Source organism: Montipora foliosa, chromosome 3 (genome assembly GCF_036669935.1).
Source record: "Montipora foliosa isolate CH-2021 chromosome 3, ASM3666993v2, whole genome shotgun sequence".
NCBI classification, from domain to species: Eukaryota; Metazoa; Cnidaria; class Anthozoa; order Scleractinia; family Acroporidae; genus Montipora; species Montipora foliosa.
In genome coordinates this window covers 65,509,822-65,530,236 of record NC_090871.1, presented here as the reverse complement: position 1 = coordinate 65,530,236, position 20,415 = coordinate 65,509,822, and the positions used below count along the sequence as shown (strand labels likewise).

General features: G+C 38.8%; 1 protein-coding gene and 1 non-coding gene across 3 annotated transcripts in view; both read right to left on the bottom strand.

The window, feature by feature from the left end:
* Positions 1-568: 568 nt before the first annotated feature.
* On the bottom strand, positions 569-734 carry LOC137998219 (U1 spliceosomal RNA). The gene has a single exon (XR_011122781.1). It is a non-coding gene; the product is annotated as a U1 spliceosomal RNA (small nuclear RNA).
* A 7,418-nt stretch (positions 735-8,152) lies between these two features.
* LOC137995516 (metabotropic glutamate receptor 2-like) overlaps positions 8,153-20,415 on the bottom strand; it is a 14,037-nt gene continuing 1,774 nt past the window's right edge. Inside the window, exons 1-4 of one of the 2 annotated variants that reach the window (XM_068841051.1) lie at positions 16,918-17,037; positions 15,247-16,359; positions 12,728-13,159; positions 8,153-11,634 (exon numbers count right to left, since the gene is read on the bottom strand). In XM_068841051.1, coding sequence (XP_068697152.1) covers positions 10,385-11,634; positions 12,728-13,159; positions 15,247-16,359; positions 16,918-16,978 — 2,856 coding nt within the window. In that variant the 5' untranslated portion in view covers positions 16,979-17,037 and the 3' untranslated portion in view covers positions 8,153-10,384. Of the gene's footprint in view, positions 11,635-12,727; positions 13,160-15,246; positions 16,360-16,917; positions 17,038-20,415 lie in introns of those variants that run through there. The other variant, XM_068841050.1, reaches the window with a different exon arrangement.

The window sequence follows — 20,415 nt, the reverse complement described above, 5'->3', positions numbered from 1 at the left end:
AGCAAAGTGTCCGTATTAGAGAGATGTCCGTTGTATAGAGGTCATGAATATTACGTCACTTTAAAGGCTCCATTAAGGGTATTAAGCGTATTTAATAAACTTTCTGCGAAAACACTGAGCATTAATGAGCAGCGGCTTCTTCTTTTTCTTGGATGATTTTGCGTGAATTCAAATCATTTCGTTGTAGCGAATAGGAACAAGCTTTGTTGCTGCATAACTGTCAACTTCGTAAATACATAGTTTTTCGTTTGACAACGGCGCAGCTGATAGAATGAATAACCACAACTAGTTTCCTTGTCTATGTGCTACTGTTATACAGTTAAGCTGAAGTCAGTAAAGGAACGAATGTAAGCATAGCTTCAAAATAATTGATTATTTCATGTTAAATGTCTGTTGAAGGAAAAGTAACTTCAATCTTCTCGTTTCTTTAGCTTTTCATAGAGAAATATAATGTTTCTTAATGACGGACCGTTTATAAGAACTATATACAAAACTTGCTCTATACAATGATGCACTATTTTTTTCCTCTTCATCTCTTCATCAAAGGCAACTGACAATATCATCTTTGAGGGCCAACGAGCGCGCGCGCAGGTCAGCCCGACAGACAAAAATTTTACACCGCGCACCCATAATATGGGGAACACGCTGGAATCAGTCCTCTTAAAGTGTACGGAGGACTGCGCCCAGGGAGCACTGCCTTCGTGATCACAGTGACTCCAGTGCCCTGTAAGTCAAACAAGCCGCGCGTTAGGACCCTTCTTTTATACCTGATAATTACCGCAGCGTTGTGGAAAGTTGCTTAGCTACATACGCATTCAGATGGACGCTCCAATTTCATTTCAAACGACCAATGATATGAGTTTGTTTGGCAGATTCCCTGCTAGAAAAGTTCTGACATGCGCAGTGGCCTTATTTTGCGCGTGTCTTTTGGAAACGCGTATGTTTGAGAGTATTTTGGGTAGCATTTCCTAGACCTTGTGTTTCAGCATAGTTGTAAAAGACCACCTATTTGGTTAGGAATGGGACGATCAGCTGAAAGTTTACCATTAGACTGATCTTAGGTCAATACTTTTAATATAAAGTAAAATTCATGTTTGGGTTAGAAACTTTGCCTACGTAATGCTTATTAACCGAAACTTCTGAAGGACAAGAGAGGAAAGGCAAGTATAAAAAAAGGTCATCCGGTTTTTTCAATGCCTTATACACTTCTAAAAATGATATGGGTTTTCAGCCCATATGCAGTATTACCTTATCTGGAAACCTATTGCGCCGATCCGGCGTTAAAAAATGGAAACAGTTCAAAGTTTAATGAACTTTAGTAAAGCAATTATTTCATTCTCTCCTGTTGGATATAGCCAACTCGGCGCCACGCTCTTCGGCTTTGACCAATTACCATATCTTATCCCACGCGCACTCATGGAATACTTTTTCAGTCAAACTAGTGTTAATTTTACATTCATGCGGTCAAAAACCCTATCTTTCGATGAAAGCGAGACTGTAGTTGACCATACAGACTCCTTCCTTAAGTTTTTTTGTTGAGTGTAGCTTGTTTTCATTGGAGCAACACTTTGTACCCAAGAAAAGCAAGCAGATTTGTTTCAAACTGATGTCAACTCCGGGCGTGGTATACACAGTTGTTTAGACGTTGGATTCACAAGCGATTGTGCTGAGTTCAAGTCCCACGCTGACCACTGAAAAACCGCTGGATTCCTCTTCGGACCACCGACTAGACGCTTATTCGGATTCTTCTCCTCGGACCAACAACTGGATTCCTCTTAGCTTCGGATTCTCCTTGCATTCATTTCTTCGGACCACCGACTGGACTTCTCTCTGGATTTCTTGACTCATCACTGTAAAAAGCCAACTGTGTGATTACCCGCCAGCTTTCATTCTTAAATAGATTTCGTTTGCAGTTGTTACCTCAATATTGATACGAGTGAGCTCGCTTGAAGGTTATGAACAAAGCATTTACACTTTTTAAAAACTCCAACCTTGCTGTCAATATGTTGCCAGATCAGCCAGCATACAACTGTAAAATTAATGCAATTATTTGGAATTTAACTTTAAAGCTATTTTATATCATATGTCCCAAACGGAGACGTCTGATTGATTCGCTCAAATGATTTCAGTAATCATTATTTATTGCCTTATATATTAAAACGTCCCCTGTCACGGCCTACTTTTATTCAGCCCGGTTTACATGACAAACTTTTGACACGGGCGTTTGAATTTGTCCAACATTTACGTCGCGACACCCTCCATTTTTGTCATGCAAACAATCTCGTACCCAGAGTCCTCGGGCTTTTTGGCCAGCGGGTGAGCGCCCGGAGAGACTCTGGGATAATCGACTCCATTTTCCCAGAAAACTTGGGTTCCGGTCTTATGACGTATGGTTGAGTTTAAACGGAAGCAGAAAAGAGAAAACCGTTAACAGTAGAAATGGCGGGTTGAAAGTGTTTGAGAAACAAGAATTTTAGCCTTACACACAAAGAAACTGGCATGGAGAAATGATCATTGGCTTGCTGTAAGAGCAAGTAAAGATGAAACCTCTGACGCTTTCGGTGAGTGTATTTTTGGTGTTTCAGCGTACATTCCACCGTACAGAATGCAATGAGAATGCCATCGTGCAAGCAACACGATCGACAATTTTTTTTTTGTGGAAACGACACAAATGTCCTCTTTTTCTACAAGTTGATGTTTCCGTAATTCTGAATGGCTTCGACAAGACCTTATTCCACGGATTTCTCCTCAAAGAGACTGATGTAATGTTTTCCCAAGGTACTTTTGCAACAGCAACAGTAATCACTTTTTAGCAGTTTTAGCAGCGTGGGAAAATTTCCGTGCGGTATATGACATAATACAAACCTCGTCGTTTAATTATTTTTGTGATTTATATATTTCTGAGGTAGAAAAAATCAATCAGCACTGAAACTTGTTTTAGATTTTGAATCTCCCTCCAAATTCTGGGGCTTCCGAATTACTTACCGACTTCCTGTCGGACTGCCATTGTTACGCAAGCGGCCAATCAAAAATATAGCTCAAATCGATTATCCCAGAGTCTCTCCGGGCGCTCACCCGCTGGCCAAAAAGCCCGAGGACTCTGGGTACGAGATTGCCCGCTGGCCAAAAAGCCTGAGGACTCTGGGTACGAGATTGTCATGCAAAAGGAATGTTCTTGGCTCCAGTACCCCAAAACGTACGGTTTCCGAGACTACCTGTTATGTTTCTAATACCTTAAAGTTATACCGAAAGAAACACACGGTTGTACACAACTACAATTTGCAATTACAAATGTGGGAAATCACGTGATCCAATTACATATCTCAACACTACCTATCCACATGGTACGGTACCCGAACGTTTTGGGGCACTCGTACCATGAACACTTCCATTTTGCGAGACAAAAATAGAGGTTGTCGCGACTTAAATTCTAGATACTGGGGCCAATTTCAAACAGGTACCGTGCCAAAAAGGTTGTCGTCTGTGTAAACAGATTTTAGGATTAGAATGATCAGTGGAGGCCTTATATTTTTTCCGGATGTCCGACTTTTGTTCCTGTCTTTCAATTAAATCTGAGAAAAACTAAAATTCTTTGTGCATATTCATTGTTTTCATCTTAACGGTTTCATGTCAACTACGATCATTGACTGGGTTGTCAAGTGAAATTTGCTTCTTATCTGCGAGCTCTTTTCTTTTAGGGGATGTTCATTCCGTTTACCAGTAAGCTCCGCCTGATATGTTGTTTAAAAGACACTTTCTTTTAGCTTACTCGCATTCTCAAAGCTGTGTTTGACCGAGCTTGCGCAACTAACAGCTGTCCTGCCATGATTGGACGATCGAAATATCGATTACTACTGCTCGCTGACATCCCATAAAACAGTGTCGTTTACTGAGCTATAAAAGCAAGCAATTAGAGGACATTTCTCATACTTACAATGCACTGGAGCAACTGTGATCACGCAGGCAGTTCTCCCAGAGCAGGGCCTTTCCCCTATCATGCACAAACGGGCTCAGCTCTGAGTGTTTCCCATGTGTTTGGGTGGCGCAGTGTTCAATTTTTGCTAGTTGGGCAGACCTGCGTTCGCGCTTGTAGCCCTGTGAGTGAAAAAGAAACAATGACAAAACCCTGAAAATTAAAGCAGCTGCTCAGTGCCAATCGTGAAAGATTAGTTTCAAGCGCCAAGTTGAAAGCAGCATGAAAGGAACTTGCGAGTATCTCTTCAAATGAGCCAACAAGTCCAATGCGAGCGGAGAAGGACAAAATGAATTTGATTGAGAAATTTCAGCAATTTTTTTGAGCTGAAGAAAACGTGAACCGAATAAGTGATCGAAAGCTTATCGACGACATAGAAGACTTGTTACTTTGGAGTGCCACATTTATGACAAAGCATGAATTTCTTGTTCACCCACATTACGCTTCACGTCTCAAAAAACATTGGTTTCTGAGGACACTTCTCATATTTCTTTCCTTTAAAACGTCTTCTGTTTAAAAATAAAGAGGTCGCTGTTAATTCTAAAAAAAACGATTTCAAGATCGCTTTGTTTTGTTTCTCTGTCATCTTAGTTTGTATTCATTTATTTCTTACGTTTTTTCACTTTCCTGAAACGGCAATTGGTATTACGCTTTTTTATTCTAGCCAAAAAAAATAATAATAAAAAATAAACTAAAATAAAATAAGAAATAAAAAACTCCGCTCGATCAATAAGCTAAATTAATTTGATGTTATTCCTTTCTGTGTTGCTTTCGCTGTTTACACAATCCACAAAAGAGTATTTTGACTTGAAAATGATGTCACTTTTGATAGTGTGCCAACCTGTCTTAGGTGATGAAAACTATACATATATAAATCAATTTCACAACAAATATATATCGTCCAAGGATTAGGCTTGCTTATTTAGAAAAAAAAAAGAAGCTATTGATGATATTGCAATTGTATCCGTGTTCGAATTTTCTGGATTAAAAACCATTTCGGTTAGAAAAAAAAGGTTCGTCTAAATTGAAAGTTATGGTTATGTCTTATAGCTGTACATAGTGTAATTAAAATATGGTAGGAAAAGTCAACGTTAGCCAACATTAATTAAATGAGAAATTGGCAATTTCGGGCGCGTTCGATTTTTAGGGGACCAACGGACTGTGCTTATTGGCGAACATCAAACTAGAAAAACTAGGGAGCGGTTTAACCTTAGTGACGTATTTTTGTCGCTAACTGTTGTTCTTCGCTATTTGTTTGCTTTTTTCACTCGACAATTCGCTGTTACAAGAACAAACACTTGTACCCTTAGTTCTTTTTAGTTCCTCCATTTCTTTCTCATAAATCCCCCGCCCTCCTTTTCTCTCCATTTACTTTCATTTCACTGATACTGTATTTGAACAGCTGGGCAAATGTAGAAAGTTTCGGGTGAGACTGAAAGAAATATATTTACTTCCTGCACTCAGCTGGATAAAACTGATAAAACTGCTTGGTCGTCATCCACAATTACGGACTCAATTGTCAGTCTAAGTTGCCTTTTTAGATCCGGTGCTTTATTCTTCCCAATAGTCTACAATAAAAGTAAGTCGGCTCTAATTTCCAGTTTCCCCGCTACCAGAGGTCTCTTTTCTTTTGCGTTCACCTTAGGAATAGAAACCTCTGCCATGGGTCGAAACTCACTGTGTTGAGCATGCGCGGCGGTTACGTAGCGACCGAATCCATACTTCATATTGTGTGGGCTCACTTAACAACAGCGGAATTACTGTTGTGCTTCCAACCTTCCAGTTTTTACTTGATCCGTAAGTAACAGTTCGCAATTGGAGTCCGAACAAAAGGAAAATTTTTGAATGCATTCAAGTGGAGCCCTTCGTTGTTTGTTTTTCATGAGATCGTCAGCGTCCTAAATACACGCAAATTTGAAGCAACTTGTTGAGTCTGTTTGACCAGCCTGTTGCGACACGTGGCGTGGTTGTGACGTCGAGTTTGTTTTAGGCCAAACTTTTCATGCCATGCAACGTTGAATCGTGCCTGTTTGGCCAGTCGCAACATTTTGAGATTGGCACGTGAGAAAAATTGTTCCTTGTACTAAACAAAAATATGGTGGATAGCGACGACTTTTCGCCGATCAGTGAATTCAAATGACTGGGATGTCAGTTCAGACAGTTGAATAAGAAAAGGAAGGGAAACTTTTTATGGTCCTTGGGTTTGTGAAAAATTGCGCTGTGTTCAAGTTCCAATCTGAACACTGCACAACTCGACCCACACTCAACAACAGACAACTTGTTGACTTCTTTCAGTTGGTTCTTAACCTTTAGTATTTCAATACTTTTAAAAAAGAGGAATATTGGGATTGCCAATGATACATGTCACTCTTGTTGAAAAGAGTAATCTTCTTTTTAATATATAGATTTAGCCAAGCCTAACAGCGGAGCTCCTGGGTTATTATTCTTAATGGCATTAGTTAAAGTGCCCCTGTGACCAAAAAATCAATTCATATTTTTCTTTGGATTTCAAAACTATGTTAACAAAACACTAAGTGACCCACGTTTTAAGCCTTGATTTCAAAAAGACAACTCTTTATTTTAACTGTAATTTTCCTATTTAATGGTCTGCCAATACTAACATTATGTTCTTGAGACAGCTGGATCGAGGAGAAAATGACGTCAAAGGCTCACTAGTTTAAGAATGCAATACGTGTGTACGCCGCAGAATTAATATGCAGCACGGGGGTTTTGGGCTTTCAGACTTTTAAACTCACGCTTTGCATATATAATAAGCTGCGTTCATACCCTGAAATTTTAAGCTAGTGAGCCTCTAACGTCACTTTTCCCTGGATCCAACCGTCTGAGGTCCAATCGGTCAGTTTTGAACGTGAGTAATGGCGGACCGTGAAATCCAAAACTTACACTCAAAGTAAACGGCCTTTGGATAAAAATCAAAGCTCAAAATTTTGCCAGTCAGGTATTAAGCAAACACACTTTCAAAATCTGAAGGAAAAAAGGAAGTGGTTTTTTTGATCACAGGGGCACTTTAAGGTAATTCACTTGAAAATGACGTACTATCCAGACTTTTGTCAAACTTGGCACAATTGATATTCATGCACAGGAACAGGAGCCCATCTGGAGCGTGCAACTTCCATACAGCGTCTGTGAAACGGCGTTTTCACAAGTAGGTTTATTTTTAGACTAGCCCTTCCCGCGAATTAGGAAAAAAAAAAAGGCAGTTCCGGTTCGGTGACCCTATGACGTCAGCTTAATTTCTTGTAATTGGTCATCGGGTTCCTGTGGGAGTCTCATTCGCGCTAAATTCAATCTAAAAATAAATCGGTCTGTGAAAACGCCGTTACACGAAGACAGTAGAGTTGTAGGCTCCGGGTCATGGGTTCGTGGTCCACAGGAATTTGAAAAAATGCAATATAAAGATGGGGTCCACCGTGCTTGTTTTCCCACTGCATGCCCTTTATTCTAAATGTTTTTACCGAATTACTCGAGTTGCGTTCGAAACTTGATCAACCGGAATAATTGTTCTTATATAGCAAAAGCAACTGAATATTACTGGAAACTTGAGCCTACTTGATTGTCCGGGCTAAAATCTTTCAGGAAAATGATTTAAATTGCTCTATTTTGCAAAGAAATTGTAAGAAAATTGGACCGCTACATCATCAACTCAAAATCAAGTGTCTGGCGAAAATGCAGTTTCACGTCATTTTGTATAAATACTACAACTTCTACTACCTAACTTTTTTTCTCCTTAAAATATGTTTTCCATGTACCTATTACGAGAACATAACACCATTAAAAATGGGGGGTCAGCGTGCTCGTTCAGGAGAAAATAGCCATCCCTTGACAGATTTCGCTGGGCGTCAATGAAAATCCGCCATTTTATCAGTGTGCGCGAGCTAATGCGCGCATCAATGACGCAATAAATTATGCGCAGTAGGGTTGCGCAATGCAAAAACCAGGGAATCACCTCAAACAAAGGAATTGAAACCGGCGGAAATGCGCATTTCAGGCATCAGCACTGCATTTGTGGCATGAGCTCCTATTACAATTACGCACTATTCAATCTGTAGAAGTTTCAAGAAGTCAACCAAGACATTCCTTTTTTTATTGGTTAAATGTAAGAATGTTATATTGCCATTTAGACTTGCAATGTAATCACCTTTTTAATTGTATTATTTTTAAGTTTTTAACTTATTATAAATATCCTAATTATTTGACTTATTGATTTTATAGATCTTATTATGTAAAGGCTATTGATATTCTTATTGTAAATAGCGCTATATAAGCAATAATTGATTTATTATTTATTTTTGTGTGGTAGTTTATTATTTATTTATTTACCTTAGAAAAAGGTAATTAAAATACAAATATGAACAACCAAAAAAGAGAAGATAGAGGGGAAAATAATTGAATTATATTAGTGGCGAGGAGGCTTAAAAGAAACTACTAAGCTTATATAAATTAGCCCCCCAAGTAACTAAAACATCTAGCTTTCTTTGACATGCAAGTTGGCAACGGAGAGTACAATTATTACAAACATTTAGTTATTAAGATACAAGTATAAAGTATAAAGTAATGATATTAAGATACAAGTATAAAGATACAAGTATAAAGTATAAAGTAATGAACGAAAATTTACAAATTAAAAATAGTTTGAACTTACAAGTTGGTAATGGGGAATACAATTATAAACACTTAGTTATTTAATTAAGGTGTTGAAATATGTATAGAGTTGTGAAAGCAAAATTACAAGGTGAAAACAATTTGACACAGGAAGAATAAAATACCTAAGATTCACAATAGTTGTTAAAAAAGAATGTCTTATGTGCTTTCTTGAAGGAAGGTGTTGAGGAAGAATTAATTAAATCAATATTAAAGGAATTGTAAAATTTAGGTTCCTGATATAAAACAGATTAATGTTAGTCGACAGAAAGGCAAACCAAATGCATGAGAGTTTCTCGTACTAATACGTGTGAATTTGACTGTTTACAGTAAATTTGCTAGCTAACTTGGGAGTTCGATTTTGATAGGAGAACATGAATTGCCTAGGTTGCAACAAGTTAAGATCACGAAATTTTAGAATTCGAAAGTTCTTAAATAGAGAGCCAGAATAAGCATTAAAATTAGATTTATCTATGATTCTCGCCACTCTTTTCTGCAATTTTACCAGACGAACAAGACAAACAGAAGAACATGTGTGCAGTAACACAGCACTTTGTTCCATATTGTCAACTGAGCTGCGTTTCGTCTCCGCGAATATAAAAAGTTACCATCAGCGAAAAACATTTTGGGAGATTTTTGTTACGTTCAAATTTTTCTATTGTACTTTTGGATGCACAAGTAAGTCGCAAAATCAAAAGTGACATCGAATTCAGCGGGCGCTGTGATCAAGTTACCTTGCGTGTTTACTAGCGCCGGAAACAAAGGATACATCTGTGTCAAAATGATGGCAAGACACCGAGTTTTTGTTTTTGTTAGTTTGGTTTTTTTTTTCTTTTAAGTGTTATAAAGTTTGACAAGAAATGTGCGAACTCAACACAAAGATCACAATCTTTTAACTCTTGATCGAGGTTGACCATTGTTTGTGCAAAGTCAACAATTCACTCTCCTAGACGAGGTTATTTATCACCAGGTAATTCCATCGTTTTGGAATGCCGATTTTGGGGCTCATTTTGTTGAAACTCAAGCACGCTTCCAGGAGACGTGTTTCTTTTCGTGATTTATGTACGCGCTGCGGGCCTATTGGCACTACGGACACTCTAACAGTCTTACAACCCGGGGACATAGTGTCTGGCGCCCTTACAATGCAATACCCCAAAACAGTGAAAGCCCTTGACGCGTTGAATCATTTTGTTTTTCAACCTCACAATACCGCTACGCCGGGCGCCATGCAGTTTTTCATGAGAAAAATCTTTTGCTCTTCCTCTTATGACTCAAAACTTCTCCTTCCGGAGTATCTAGTTTTTGATCCTTGCATTTTAGCGAATGCAACGCGAATATATCAAAAGACAAACTTCGAAGAAGACTAAGTTGCTTTGCTCAAAATGAAAAAAAAAAAGTGAAATGAAAACTTGGCAGCGGTGCGTTCAGCCACCAATCGTTATCGAGTAATTTTGCTCTGTTCACAAGCAAAATGAAAAAAAAAAAAAATGCCCCATTCATTGACCATTCAGCATTCTGTAATTTTTTTATCTTTGTTATTAATATCAGAATGAATGCTTGGAGTAAAACAATAGTTTGGGAAGAGTTGCGTGGCATCTGTTTTGCTGTTTTTACGCTTTCCAATGTAAATTCAAACCATCGCGTGAAATTGGTTTCTACACACAAATTAAACACGCCCTAAATCCCTTGCAATATCGCAAATCTTCTCAGTACTTTAAGCTTATAGGAATGTAAACTAGCCATCAAATTTTAAAAACCATGAAAAGAAAAGACCGACATCTTCCGCTTTCTGCCGTGCCCCGTAACATTGTTGGCATGATTTGTTTCATTACTCGAAGCAAAAGACCCTTTCAACGTGTTTTCATTCGCATTGTCTTCATTGGTCAAATGTATTTTGGATTCTCCTTTCTCACAGGGAAGTGAAATCCTGTTGCAGTTTTTATCACCAAAGTTGCATACTTCGTCTTGAAACCGAACGAGGGAGGTCTTCTTTCTTTTAAGACTCACACCGTTGCAATTCTCAACATTTTTTCTCAATATACCACTTTGTGAGCCGCTAGACTTTTTTCTTGGGCTCATTTGATCTTCAAAGTCATCTAAACTTTCTATGATAGGTTCTTGATCAATGCCGAGCGACGATATTTGCCTTTGGTGAACTTTTTTAGAGTTTTCTTGTTGGTTAACTATAGCGTTCGAATTTTCTATTTCTACTCTAGTTTGGATCCCTACGTCACGCGTAGGAAAACAATCTTCGCCTATTTCCCGGGAGTCGTTAAGCGGATTTAATGCTTCAGTATCAATGGCAACACGTGATCCGCTTAAATCGTTTTCTAATGATGCGTCTTGATTTGCTTCCAAGGAGTTTTGCCGACTGCCCATGGTCTGCTCACTAAGACTGCTGGCCACAATGGGCGACGGCGTTATGATTCCTAGTGTTATAGAAGAAACAGATGGTCGCATGGGAACGTTTTTGTGTGGACGAAATAGAATAATGAAAACCTTAGGCACGAAGATACAAGCCAACGTTAGAGATCCAAGAAATAGGAGCATGAAACTTGTTACGACTGATCGATACCACGCCGTGGTTCCCATGAAAGACGGGATATAAACAAGTACGGTGATGCACCAAGTAGTCATGTTGAATGCGATTAACCTCGACTCGTTGTAGTTTTGGGGTACTTTGCGAACCAGGAAGGCTTGATATGTGCAGACAATGACGAGACCAGCGTTATAAATGAGCCACAGAGAAAATCCGACCTCACTTCCAGTGAGATTGCAAACAATCCAGGCTTCTTCGGAAGACATGGAATAAATTGTTTCATGAAAAACACCGCCCGAAGAACCAAACACCCAACCAATTGTGACCATTATCTCTGTGGCCAGCAGACATCCTAATATAAAAAGCTGACAATAGTTTCCAAGGCAACTGACGAACCCGGTTTGGAGGAGCTTTGCATTGAAAATCCGGGATATTCGGTTTGTCTTGAGGAGAATGGTACCTATGGAAATAAAAAGTGAAGTCCGTTTGAAGGTAATTAACACAATATAGTAAATGGAAATAAAAGGCATAAAAAAATTCGAGTGCTATTAAAAAGAGGACCACCCGGTTCCTTGCTTCATTTTTAATTACTGTAATCAACTGAGGTGCTTGGTCTTTCGCGAACTAAACATTGAAGTGGGTAGAATTTAAGTATCAGTTCAAGTAGTAGTGTTGGTGATAGCGTTAATGTGCCCGTTAGAAAAATATTGCCTGTTGCTTGGCAACGAGCAAGGGCCATTACAACACCATTATAATCATCGATCGATCACATACTACCCTTGTTAAACATTGAAGCTCACAAAGAGTTAAAAGGAAAGCTCTTCTCTATGATTTGCGTTAATTTCAGTTTACAGTGTCCCCAATTAGTGCTCCAGCGCTAGAAGATTAGACACTTAAATAAAGTTCCTTTCCTTTCCTTTCCTTTCCTTTCATTTCCTTTCGAGGGTACGATTACTGCTTAAAACCTCTTTTCTTAATTTCCTTTTCATTTGTCCCCATTGTTGTAAAATACCAACCAAGTACCAAGTAAAAGAAAAAAAAGTATAAAAAACAAAAACAAATAAATAAACAACCTTCCAACGCGCCTTTAATGTTGCCCACCAGAAACCACACTTTTTGTCTCACAAAAAAAGTTCTAAATTTTCGTCACTAAGCATTGACCGAGCTCTTATTCACCTCCGAGCAATTGGCGCGGAATTTGCGCCCGAAAATGTTGTAATCTTTGTGGCAGAAACAAATGAATTAATATCATCTTTTTGTGCTATATTATCTCAGTGTTTTAGTGTATACTAAAACAATTATTAAATATCCTGCTAACTAACATATAAAGATGCGCAGTGCGTGCATAGCTATGTGCTCAAAGTCTGAATTAATATCATCTTTTTGTGCTGTGTTTGTCTGAATTAATATCATCTTTTTGTGCTATATTATCTCAGTGTTTTAGTGTATACTAAAACAACTATTAAATATCCTGCTAACTAACACATAAAGATGCGCATTGCGTGCATAGCTATGTGCTCAAAGTCTGACAGGAATAAACACCAGAGACTTACCCACAACCAGGACAAAACCAATTCCAAACATGAACGGAATGAGGCTGCAAGAAATTTTACCGGGCTTGGCAATATAACAAATTGGTGTAATGTAAAACATGGCAACTCCCAAGAGAAGAAAATAACTGAGATGTTCACTAGAAGCTCGCACAATCGCTGTTTTACGAAACTTGATAAAAATGGCGCATGTGAATAGAGCGAGAATGGTGCCAAGCGAAGAAACAAAAATAATCACCATAGCCCAAGCTTCGCTCCAATGTAGATAGCTTGCTTGGATGGGCCTGCAGTCTGAGTGGTTATCGTTGGGCCAGCTGCCTTTAGGGCAGTCACTACAGCTCGTCATGTCTGATGTATTAGTGAAGGATTTCCCACTGCACTTTGCGCATTCCCAGCAGCACTCTGGGAAAGGCAATTTAGGGATTCTATGTTCTCCTGTAAAATAAAATTAAAGCGACAGGAACTTTAACACTGTCACGTTCTTAAACTAGACCATTCTTTCAGTGTTTTTCAGGGTGTCCTTTTCCGAGGGTGGGAAGAACATGCATTAATCATTTATCTTTCTTTCAGCATGGTTGTGGAGATCACACCCAACAGGAATGCTACAATTACAATTTGCCAGACCCAAACACCGGGAACTCCATGCCATGCACTTTGTGTGTGGACATTTTAACGTCCGACAGGGTTATGAACATTGATTTGGCCTACGATTAATCGCCCTTATATTCTTACCGTTTGTAGATGTCATCCCAAAGGCAACACTTTCTCCTTAATTATTCTAAGATCCTGAATGTTGGTTCTACAGGAATTGAGAAAACTGCCTGCTCTCGCATGGAACTTCGACTCTTATAGGAAACAAACGTCTCTAATTCGAAGAGCTCTATGGCTATTGTTATAGAGACGATAAATGAATCTATATATCTGGCCCTAGTTGTTCAAACGATGGATAGCGCTATCCGCCGAATAAATCACCATCCAGTGAATAAGTCATTGGATAGTAGGGAGTTTAAGAAACGGGGACGATTACGGCAACGAAAAACCAACATATGAAACTCATGGGGTACAAATAGTCATAAATTAATTTTGTGACCACGCCCCTTTCAGCGCCCCACTCTCATCGAGTGCGATTTTCGGACATTTTATCATCGTGCCGATTCTCTGTTAAAAAAAATTTCAATGTACCCCTGGAATATAAAACTATAATATTATTGCTTTCTATCTGGGTAATTTTCTAACTTAAAACTTAAGTTTTTCCCTCGTCATTTTTACCTTTTTCTCGAGCGGTTTGGTCGAAATTACAAGGAGTTTTTGATCAAAACGAGACCGAGCAAGGGATCTCGGGCGATAATTCATTTGCGCAAGCGCGAATTGAAAATGTACCGCCAAAATCGTAAAGAAGAACATATTTCCTTTGCGGGTGAAGCAGTAATATTATTGGCTCAAAGAGGAAAACAATGATCGTGTTGCACGTGCAGCACGCATTTGTGTACATTTCTCTCGTAACAACGTAAAATGACCAATTTTTAGGTATTGACGACAACGTGGAAAAATAGTAATGAATTTGTCCTTCTCTCTCTTTGCTTCAAATCCGTACGTAGTAATCTAGTTATATAATAGGATAATTCACCCATGTTGTTCAACATAAACAAGATGGAATCATTGTGAAACACTCAGGAAAGCTAAAACTTATAGCCGGAGGTTACGTTTTCGTCGCCGTAGCCGTCGTGGTAACTTAAACTCCCCAGTGATTTATCCGATAGATAGCGTTATCCACCTTTTGAACAACCGGTGCCTGATAGATTTAAGCAATAGACCACACGTTTCTATGGTTTATAGGCTGATAAACCACGCGGGATGTTAGTAGAACACGAGAAGAATTCGTAACGAATTCTTCGAGTGTCCTTCCAACATCCCAAGTGGTTTATCATGCCTATAAACCATAGCAACCTGTAGTCTATTACTTTTATATAATAATTAAGAAGACGCGCGATTTTTCGATGAGTTTACTGGCACAATAAAACATAGCTGATTGACCAATCAGAGCGCGCGCATTGATTTGGTTATTAAATAAAACGTGATGGTCAGTATTCAACCCGTTTTAGCCCTAACCTGGCTTTGGAGAACTTGGCCCGTTTCTCGAAAGTGTAGAGATAATTTGTGAAACTGTTACTCGCTGATTATGAAAAGACTGATTACAAAAAATAAGATGAATGCTCAATTTTTATAAGCGGCACGAGATTTCCTGTCAAATCTTGGCGTTGGCTAGCTACTTCTTTAAGGCAATAGAGCCAACGTCAGCGTTTTTGTTTTCTTCACTGAGTGAGGAAGGGCCTTCGTGTCTTCTTATTCTTAATTGAGGAGAACAATTAGGGGACACCTTATGTCGTTTGTCATGTGTATTCTCAAAAAAAAGTGCTCTAAAAGTTGATGAGAATGGAAAGTGGATACTTTGGTGATAATACTTATTAAAAAAGAAGTCGTATGACATGACCTTGTTTGCAATCCGCAACATATGAACTCACCTTTTCGACAATCTTCATTGCAAAGTGAGGTTGGAAGTTTCAAAGATATTCCATGTTCTGACACATTTGACCAGTTTGAAATCAGAGAAAACGTTCCATTCCAAATGCCAATTTTTCTATACGTAGAGCTTCCGTTGTGGACGAAGTAAACATCATATTTTCCTCTCGGAGTTCCTTTTCCGTGGAAGAAAAAATTCTTTTGCGAATACCCTTCAAATGACACATTCTGTATGAATTCTGAAAGATACCTCCACTCAAAGTCCCTTTTTCCTTTTTCGCATGCTCTGTCGCAATTAAGCATTGCATGAAGCGCATGCGCCACGGAAAAGACTGCATCTATAACATACGGGACATAGCCATTGTGATGAACGTCGTCATAGCACTGGGCGGTGCTCGTTTCAGAGCAAATTGAACTTTTTCTAAAATCGGAAGCCCAAGGGTTTTCAGAATTGTTTCTTTGCATTCGATCCAAGAAAAATGCATTAAACTCTGGAATGGGGAAGACAGGAGGTCTAAATCCCATAATTGAGTGAAAAACGCTTCGTGCGTCTTGGATTACTTCCGAAGATCCAACCCAGCTATCGGAGGCCACGAACAAATAATCCTTTAAACCTCTTTTCTTAGCTTCTTTGAAAAAGTACACAGCGTCAGGAAATTCTGCATAAAGAACTACAACTCTGGCCTTCATTTCTTGTTTCATTTTGTCGAAAATATTATCCATGGCCATCTCGTCTTTTTCCCATTTTCTTGAAAAGAGTTCTTCGACAACGACACATACTCGCTGCGCTTTGTGGTTGTGAATTGCCTGTTTCAACGCTGTGATTCCCGATCTGCCATATTCATTATCTGAAGCTAGAATGATAATAAAGTGCCATTTCCACTCATATAGCAAATCCGTTATTGCCTGTGCTTGGAGATCATCCGATGGAACCGTCCGGTAAAAGTACTGAAACCGAGATCTGTCGCTTAGGAGACGGCTGGTTGATGCATAACTAATTACAGGCACATGGAACAGCCCCGTTAAGCTTGCTATTGCCATGGTAACACCGCTGAAAGCAGCCCCGATGATTGCGGTGGTTGGCGAAGTGGATTTGCTCGCAAACGAACAACAGTCTGAAAAAAATAATCAAAACGCGAGGCTATTAAAAAAGATAGTGGAGAATTTCATTTATCAATGGTTTCTAATCCGCTGCAATACTTTTCGTTATCCACATGAGACAGTTTTTTTTTTGTAATGGTAGTATGTCAAAACAAGTATTACACAAGGGGTTTGCGGTCGCGGGTGAAAAGTTGAATGTGCTTCTCAATCTGCTGATGAAGTTCACCCAGTTGAACCTATTATTCAACCTTAAGTCCAGTAATTGTTGGCGCACATTGAATGAATTTTTCCCTTTGTTCTGTTCCAGAGATTCCTTATTTTGGATACTTCCCGTTTTAGCGATTTCCCATTTAAAAGATTCCCCGTATTTTAGACTGCCCGGTTTTAGAGATTCCGTGTTCCCCATTCCCCCTTCCCTCTTGCTACATTCTATCCGTGCTTGCGGCTTAATTAATATTCCTTAAATTTGGCTGCCAAAACGACGCCTTCGATGCACGAAAAGCTTTGAAAAAAATTATGAAAATAGCTCGTGCAGAATGGAGAATTGAGCCTTAAGATCTCTGTTTCCTGACCCGGTATACACCACTTTCGTAGTTTGGGATTGAGAAACCTTCTATTACCATCATAGACCATCAACTGAGAGAACTTAAAAGGACAACCTACAATAGACCCTTCAACGGGTTTTGGCGCCATCTTGGTTGGGGGGCAAACACGGCTAAATTTACAGTAACTGTATGGGATTTTGGCCGACTTTGAACAGCTGTAGCGCCGCTAAAAAGAGAGGGATTTCCACAGTGATAGTGTCTTTTAAAAGAAACTTATACTGAGATTATTTTCATGAAATATAAAAGGAAAGGAACTTTATTTAAGTGTCTAGTCGATTTAGCGCTGGAGCACTAGTTGGGGACACTGTAAAGTGAAATTAACAATGAAAGCAAATCAAGTCAAATTTTGGTTTTTGAGGAGAGGGGAAACCGGAGTACCCGGTGCAGAGTAGAGAACCAACAAACTCAACCCACATATGACGCCGAGTCGAGAACAGATTCACGATACAACGACCATAAACGAATTTTAACATGCAAATTGCCGCGAAATTAGAAGCAACATCGGAAGCTCCTTGATGGCCTTATGTTGAATGATATTAATAAAACTATTTAAAGTAGTGGCAAAAGTTGGAAATCTGTCTCTTTTTAGCGGCGCTACAGCGGTTCAAAGTCGGCCAAAGTCCCCTACATTTACTGTAAATTTAGTCGTGTTTGCGCCCCAGCCAAGGTGGCGGTCAAAAACCGTGGAAGGATCTATTAGGTTGACAGCTTCACTGTCTGAGCTGCAACGAAGCCTTCGACGAACACGAAGGTAATTTTTCGCCGTTAGCTTATTGGAATAGATGAAATAGTACTGGTTAAAAAACAGATTATTAATCGTCAATTTTCTGCTGCCGGATCGCTGAACTGTTTGATCGTCGATCACGGATAAAGGACAGCTAGAGGCAGCTTGCAGCTGACTATTGGTCTAATATATATTATAATATCATGGGTGACAAATTAGTCCTTAATTTCGGCGCGAAATTTCAGCGTTAATTTATAATTTCACACGTGAAATTACGAAAGTGCCATGGTAACATCTCTAGGTATCTCGATCAGAGCCAAGATGGCGTCGAGATTTAAGACAGTGACCATTGAAGAAGTTACAGACAGAACAGGCACGAAGAATTCGAAAGGTATTTTTGGTGAAGAAACTCAGAAAATTACGAACTTTAGCAAAAGTGTATGCTTTAAACGAAAACTGTATTCTTCTTAATGTTCTCGGTTTTCGATGCGATAAACCAGTAAAAACAATTCCGGTTGTGAGCGTAATTTGTCACCCAGGACATTAAAAGGTAATCAAATGGTTTTCTCATGAAATTAGGAAATAATTTCACTTGCGTTTTGTCAAAATTTTGATAATTTCCCGAGCCTTTAGGCGAGGGAAATTATCAGAATTTTGACAAAACGCAAGTGAAATTATTTCCTAATTTCCCTCGTCGCCATTTGATTACACATACGTATCACCCAACTAGTGGACTAATGCAAATCCTGCATTTTGATTGGCTACGCTACTAGATGACTATTAGCAATAGTCCTCGAGTATCGAAAAGCGTGACGCTTTCTTTCGTTTTATTCCAGCCGAATAAATATTTCTTCAACTTGCATTCGCCTTTTCTGTCCAACTAGTTGGGTGATACTAAAACGATTAGACCCTTCGCCTTTGTTGTTCATTGTTTCGTGTGAAACAACAAAGACAATTTAAGAAGAATAAGAAAATTGTTTTTAAAAAGCTGCCAGATGTGTACACACTTTTAATTACAGTAGCTTTTATTTAGTATGCTAACAGCAAGCTGGGCTCTATCTCTGTCATCTCTCAAAAAAGTCAAATCAATTTTGTAGTCCCCTTGCATTCAGTTGTTGCTTAATAGCTATAAAAAAAATTGTCAATGTCCATCAAAATTGCTCTTTTGAAAATAACCATTTGGAAAGTGCATTTGTTTAATTTTAAGAATTCGCTTACAAGTACAACTGTCTAAGTTCCATCAAGTTTCAATTTTCTTTTTGTCAAACCCCAAAATCATTTAACTAACGATTTGTTTTGGGCTTTTGATTGGTCCGGGAGTGATATACTAGACATGAAATTTGCCGTTTTTTAAGGATCTCCTCTATTTCACTTGTCCTCAGGAAAATAATATTGATTCAGAACACTACTGTGAAAGTAGGGAAGAGTAGTATAGTATATTGTTAGGGAGAGAATTGGGAAATTTTATTAATTATAACAGAGACATTGAGGCAACAAATACGACCAAGTAATATGAGGCCCGTTTCAGACGCCGTACTTCACACGAGCCGAATCGAATTCGAATTTAGACCGACCGAAATTAAAAAATCCCGGCTGAATTGTTTCAGACGCTGAACTTAATTGAGCCGAAATAAATTCACAAAAGCAAGCTATGACTGAACAAAATTGCAAAGTTGTGATGCGCGTCTGGATCAAAGCCGCTCCACATCTAATTCCCGGCTAAGCCAGGCGAAATAGACCGGTCGTTCTGAATTGATTCAGACGCCGTACTTCACATGAACCGGGCCTAAGAATTTAAATATTTAAAAGAGCGAGAAAAATGAGCAGACGTTTTAGAGCAATTTGTGATGGTTCGCGTAGTATTAGCTTGCCGTGATTGCGAGGAAACTCTTTTTCGCAAGCAAAGCGTGTGCCCCGCACCTGTCGTCCTCTAGTCCATAAAAAAAATATACTTCTTCTCATTTAGCAATTTACTAGACGTTTCTTGGCTATTCGCTACATTGCAATTACAACCCAAAAATTAACCTTATCTTCTTTACTTGATTACTCTGGAGACAACGAGCCTGTATATTGTTTCGTTCCTTTGTTTTGTACGATATTGCGCATTTCCTGTAAAACGCAGCGCACGCTAACTTGGCAAGTTCTCTTTTTTCTTTAAAAATTCCGGTAACATTTCTCTCAAAATATCAATATTAGAAGAAGATATTTTTCGACGGAAGGCTAAAAATTTAAACCTTTTCTCTTTACCAAGGAACATCCAAGATCTAGCCTTTGAGGCGACATTTCAAATTTGATGATCAAATGAAGGCAACTACATTACTAGACCTGCTAAGTGGACTAAAAAAAGAAAAAAAAATTAAGAAAAGAAACGAAAACGTAAAAAATGGACCAAGCTGTCGATTGCTGGCATTTAACTGTATGAAAAATGAAAATTGACATTGACGTTTATGAATTTAGTGACGGGTCTGGCAACAATTTTTGAAACAACATTTGTAAAAAAACAATGTCCCTTTGCTTTCAGAAAACACAGCTTAAAGTTATCGGATATCTTTTTCGTGGAAACTATCTTCTAACAGAGGTGCCCCGGGAGCTTGGAGACATGGGTTATGTGCGACTTAATAAATTAGGGCAAAACTTGTCAAAATTCACTTGAGATTGTAAACAAAGATCAAATAAAAACCATGTTTTACATGAGTAGTACCTGCCACTCGCCTTATTTTATATTTAGAGTAAAGAATTAT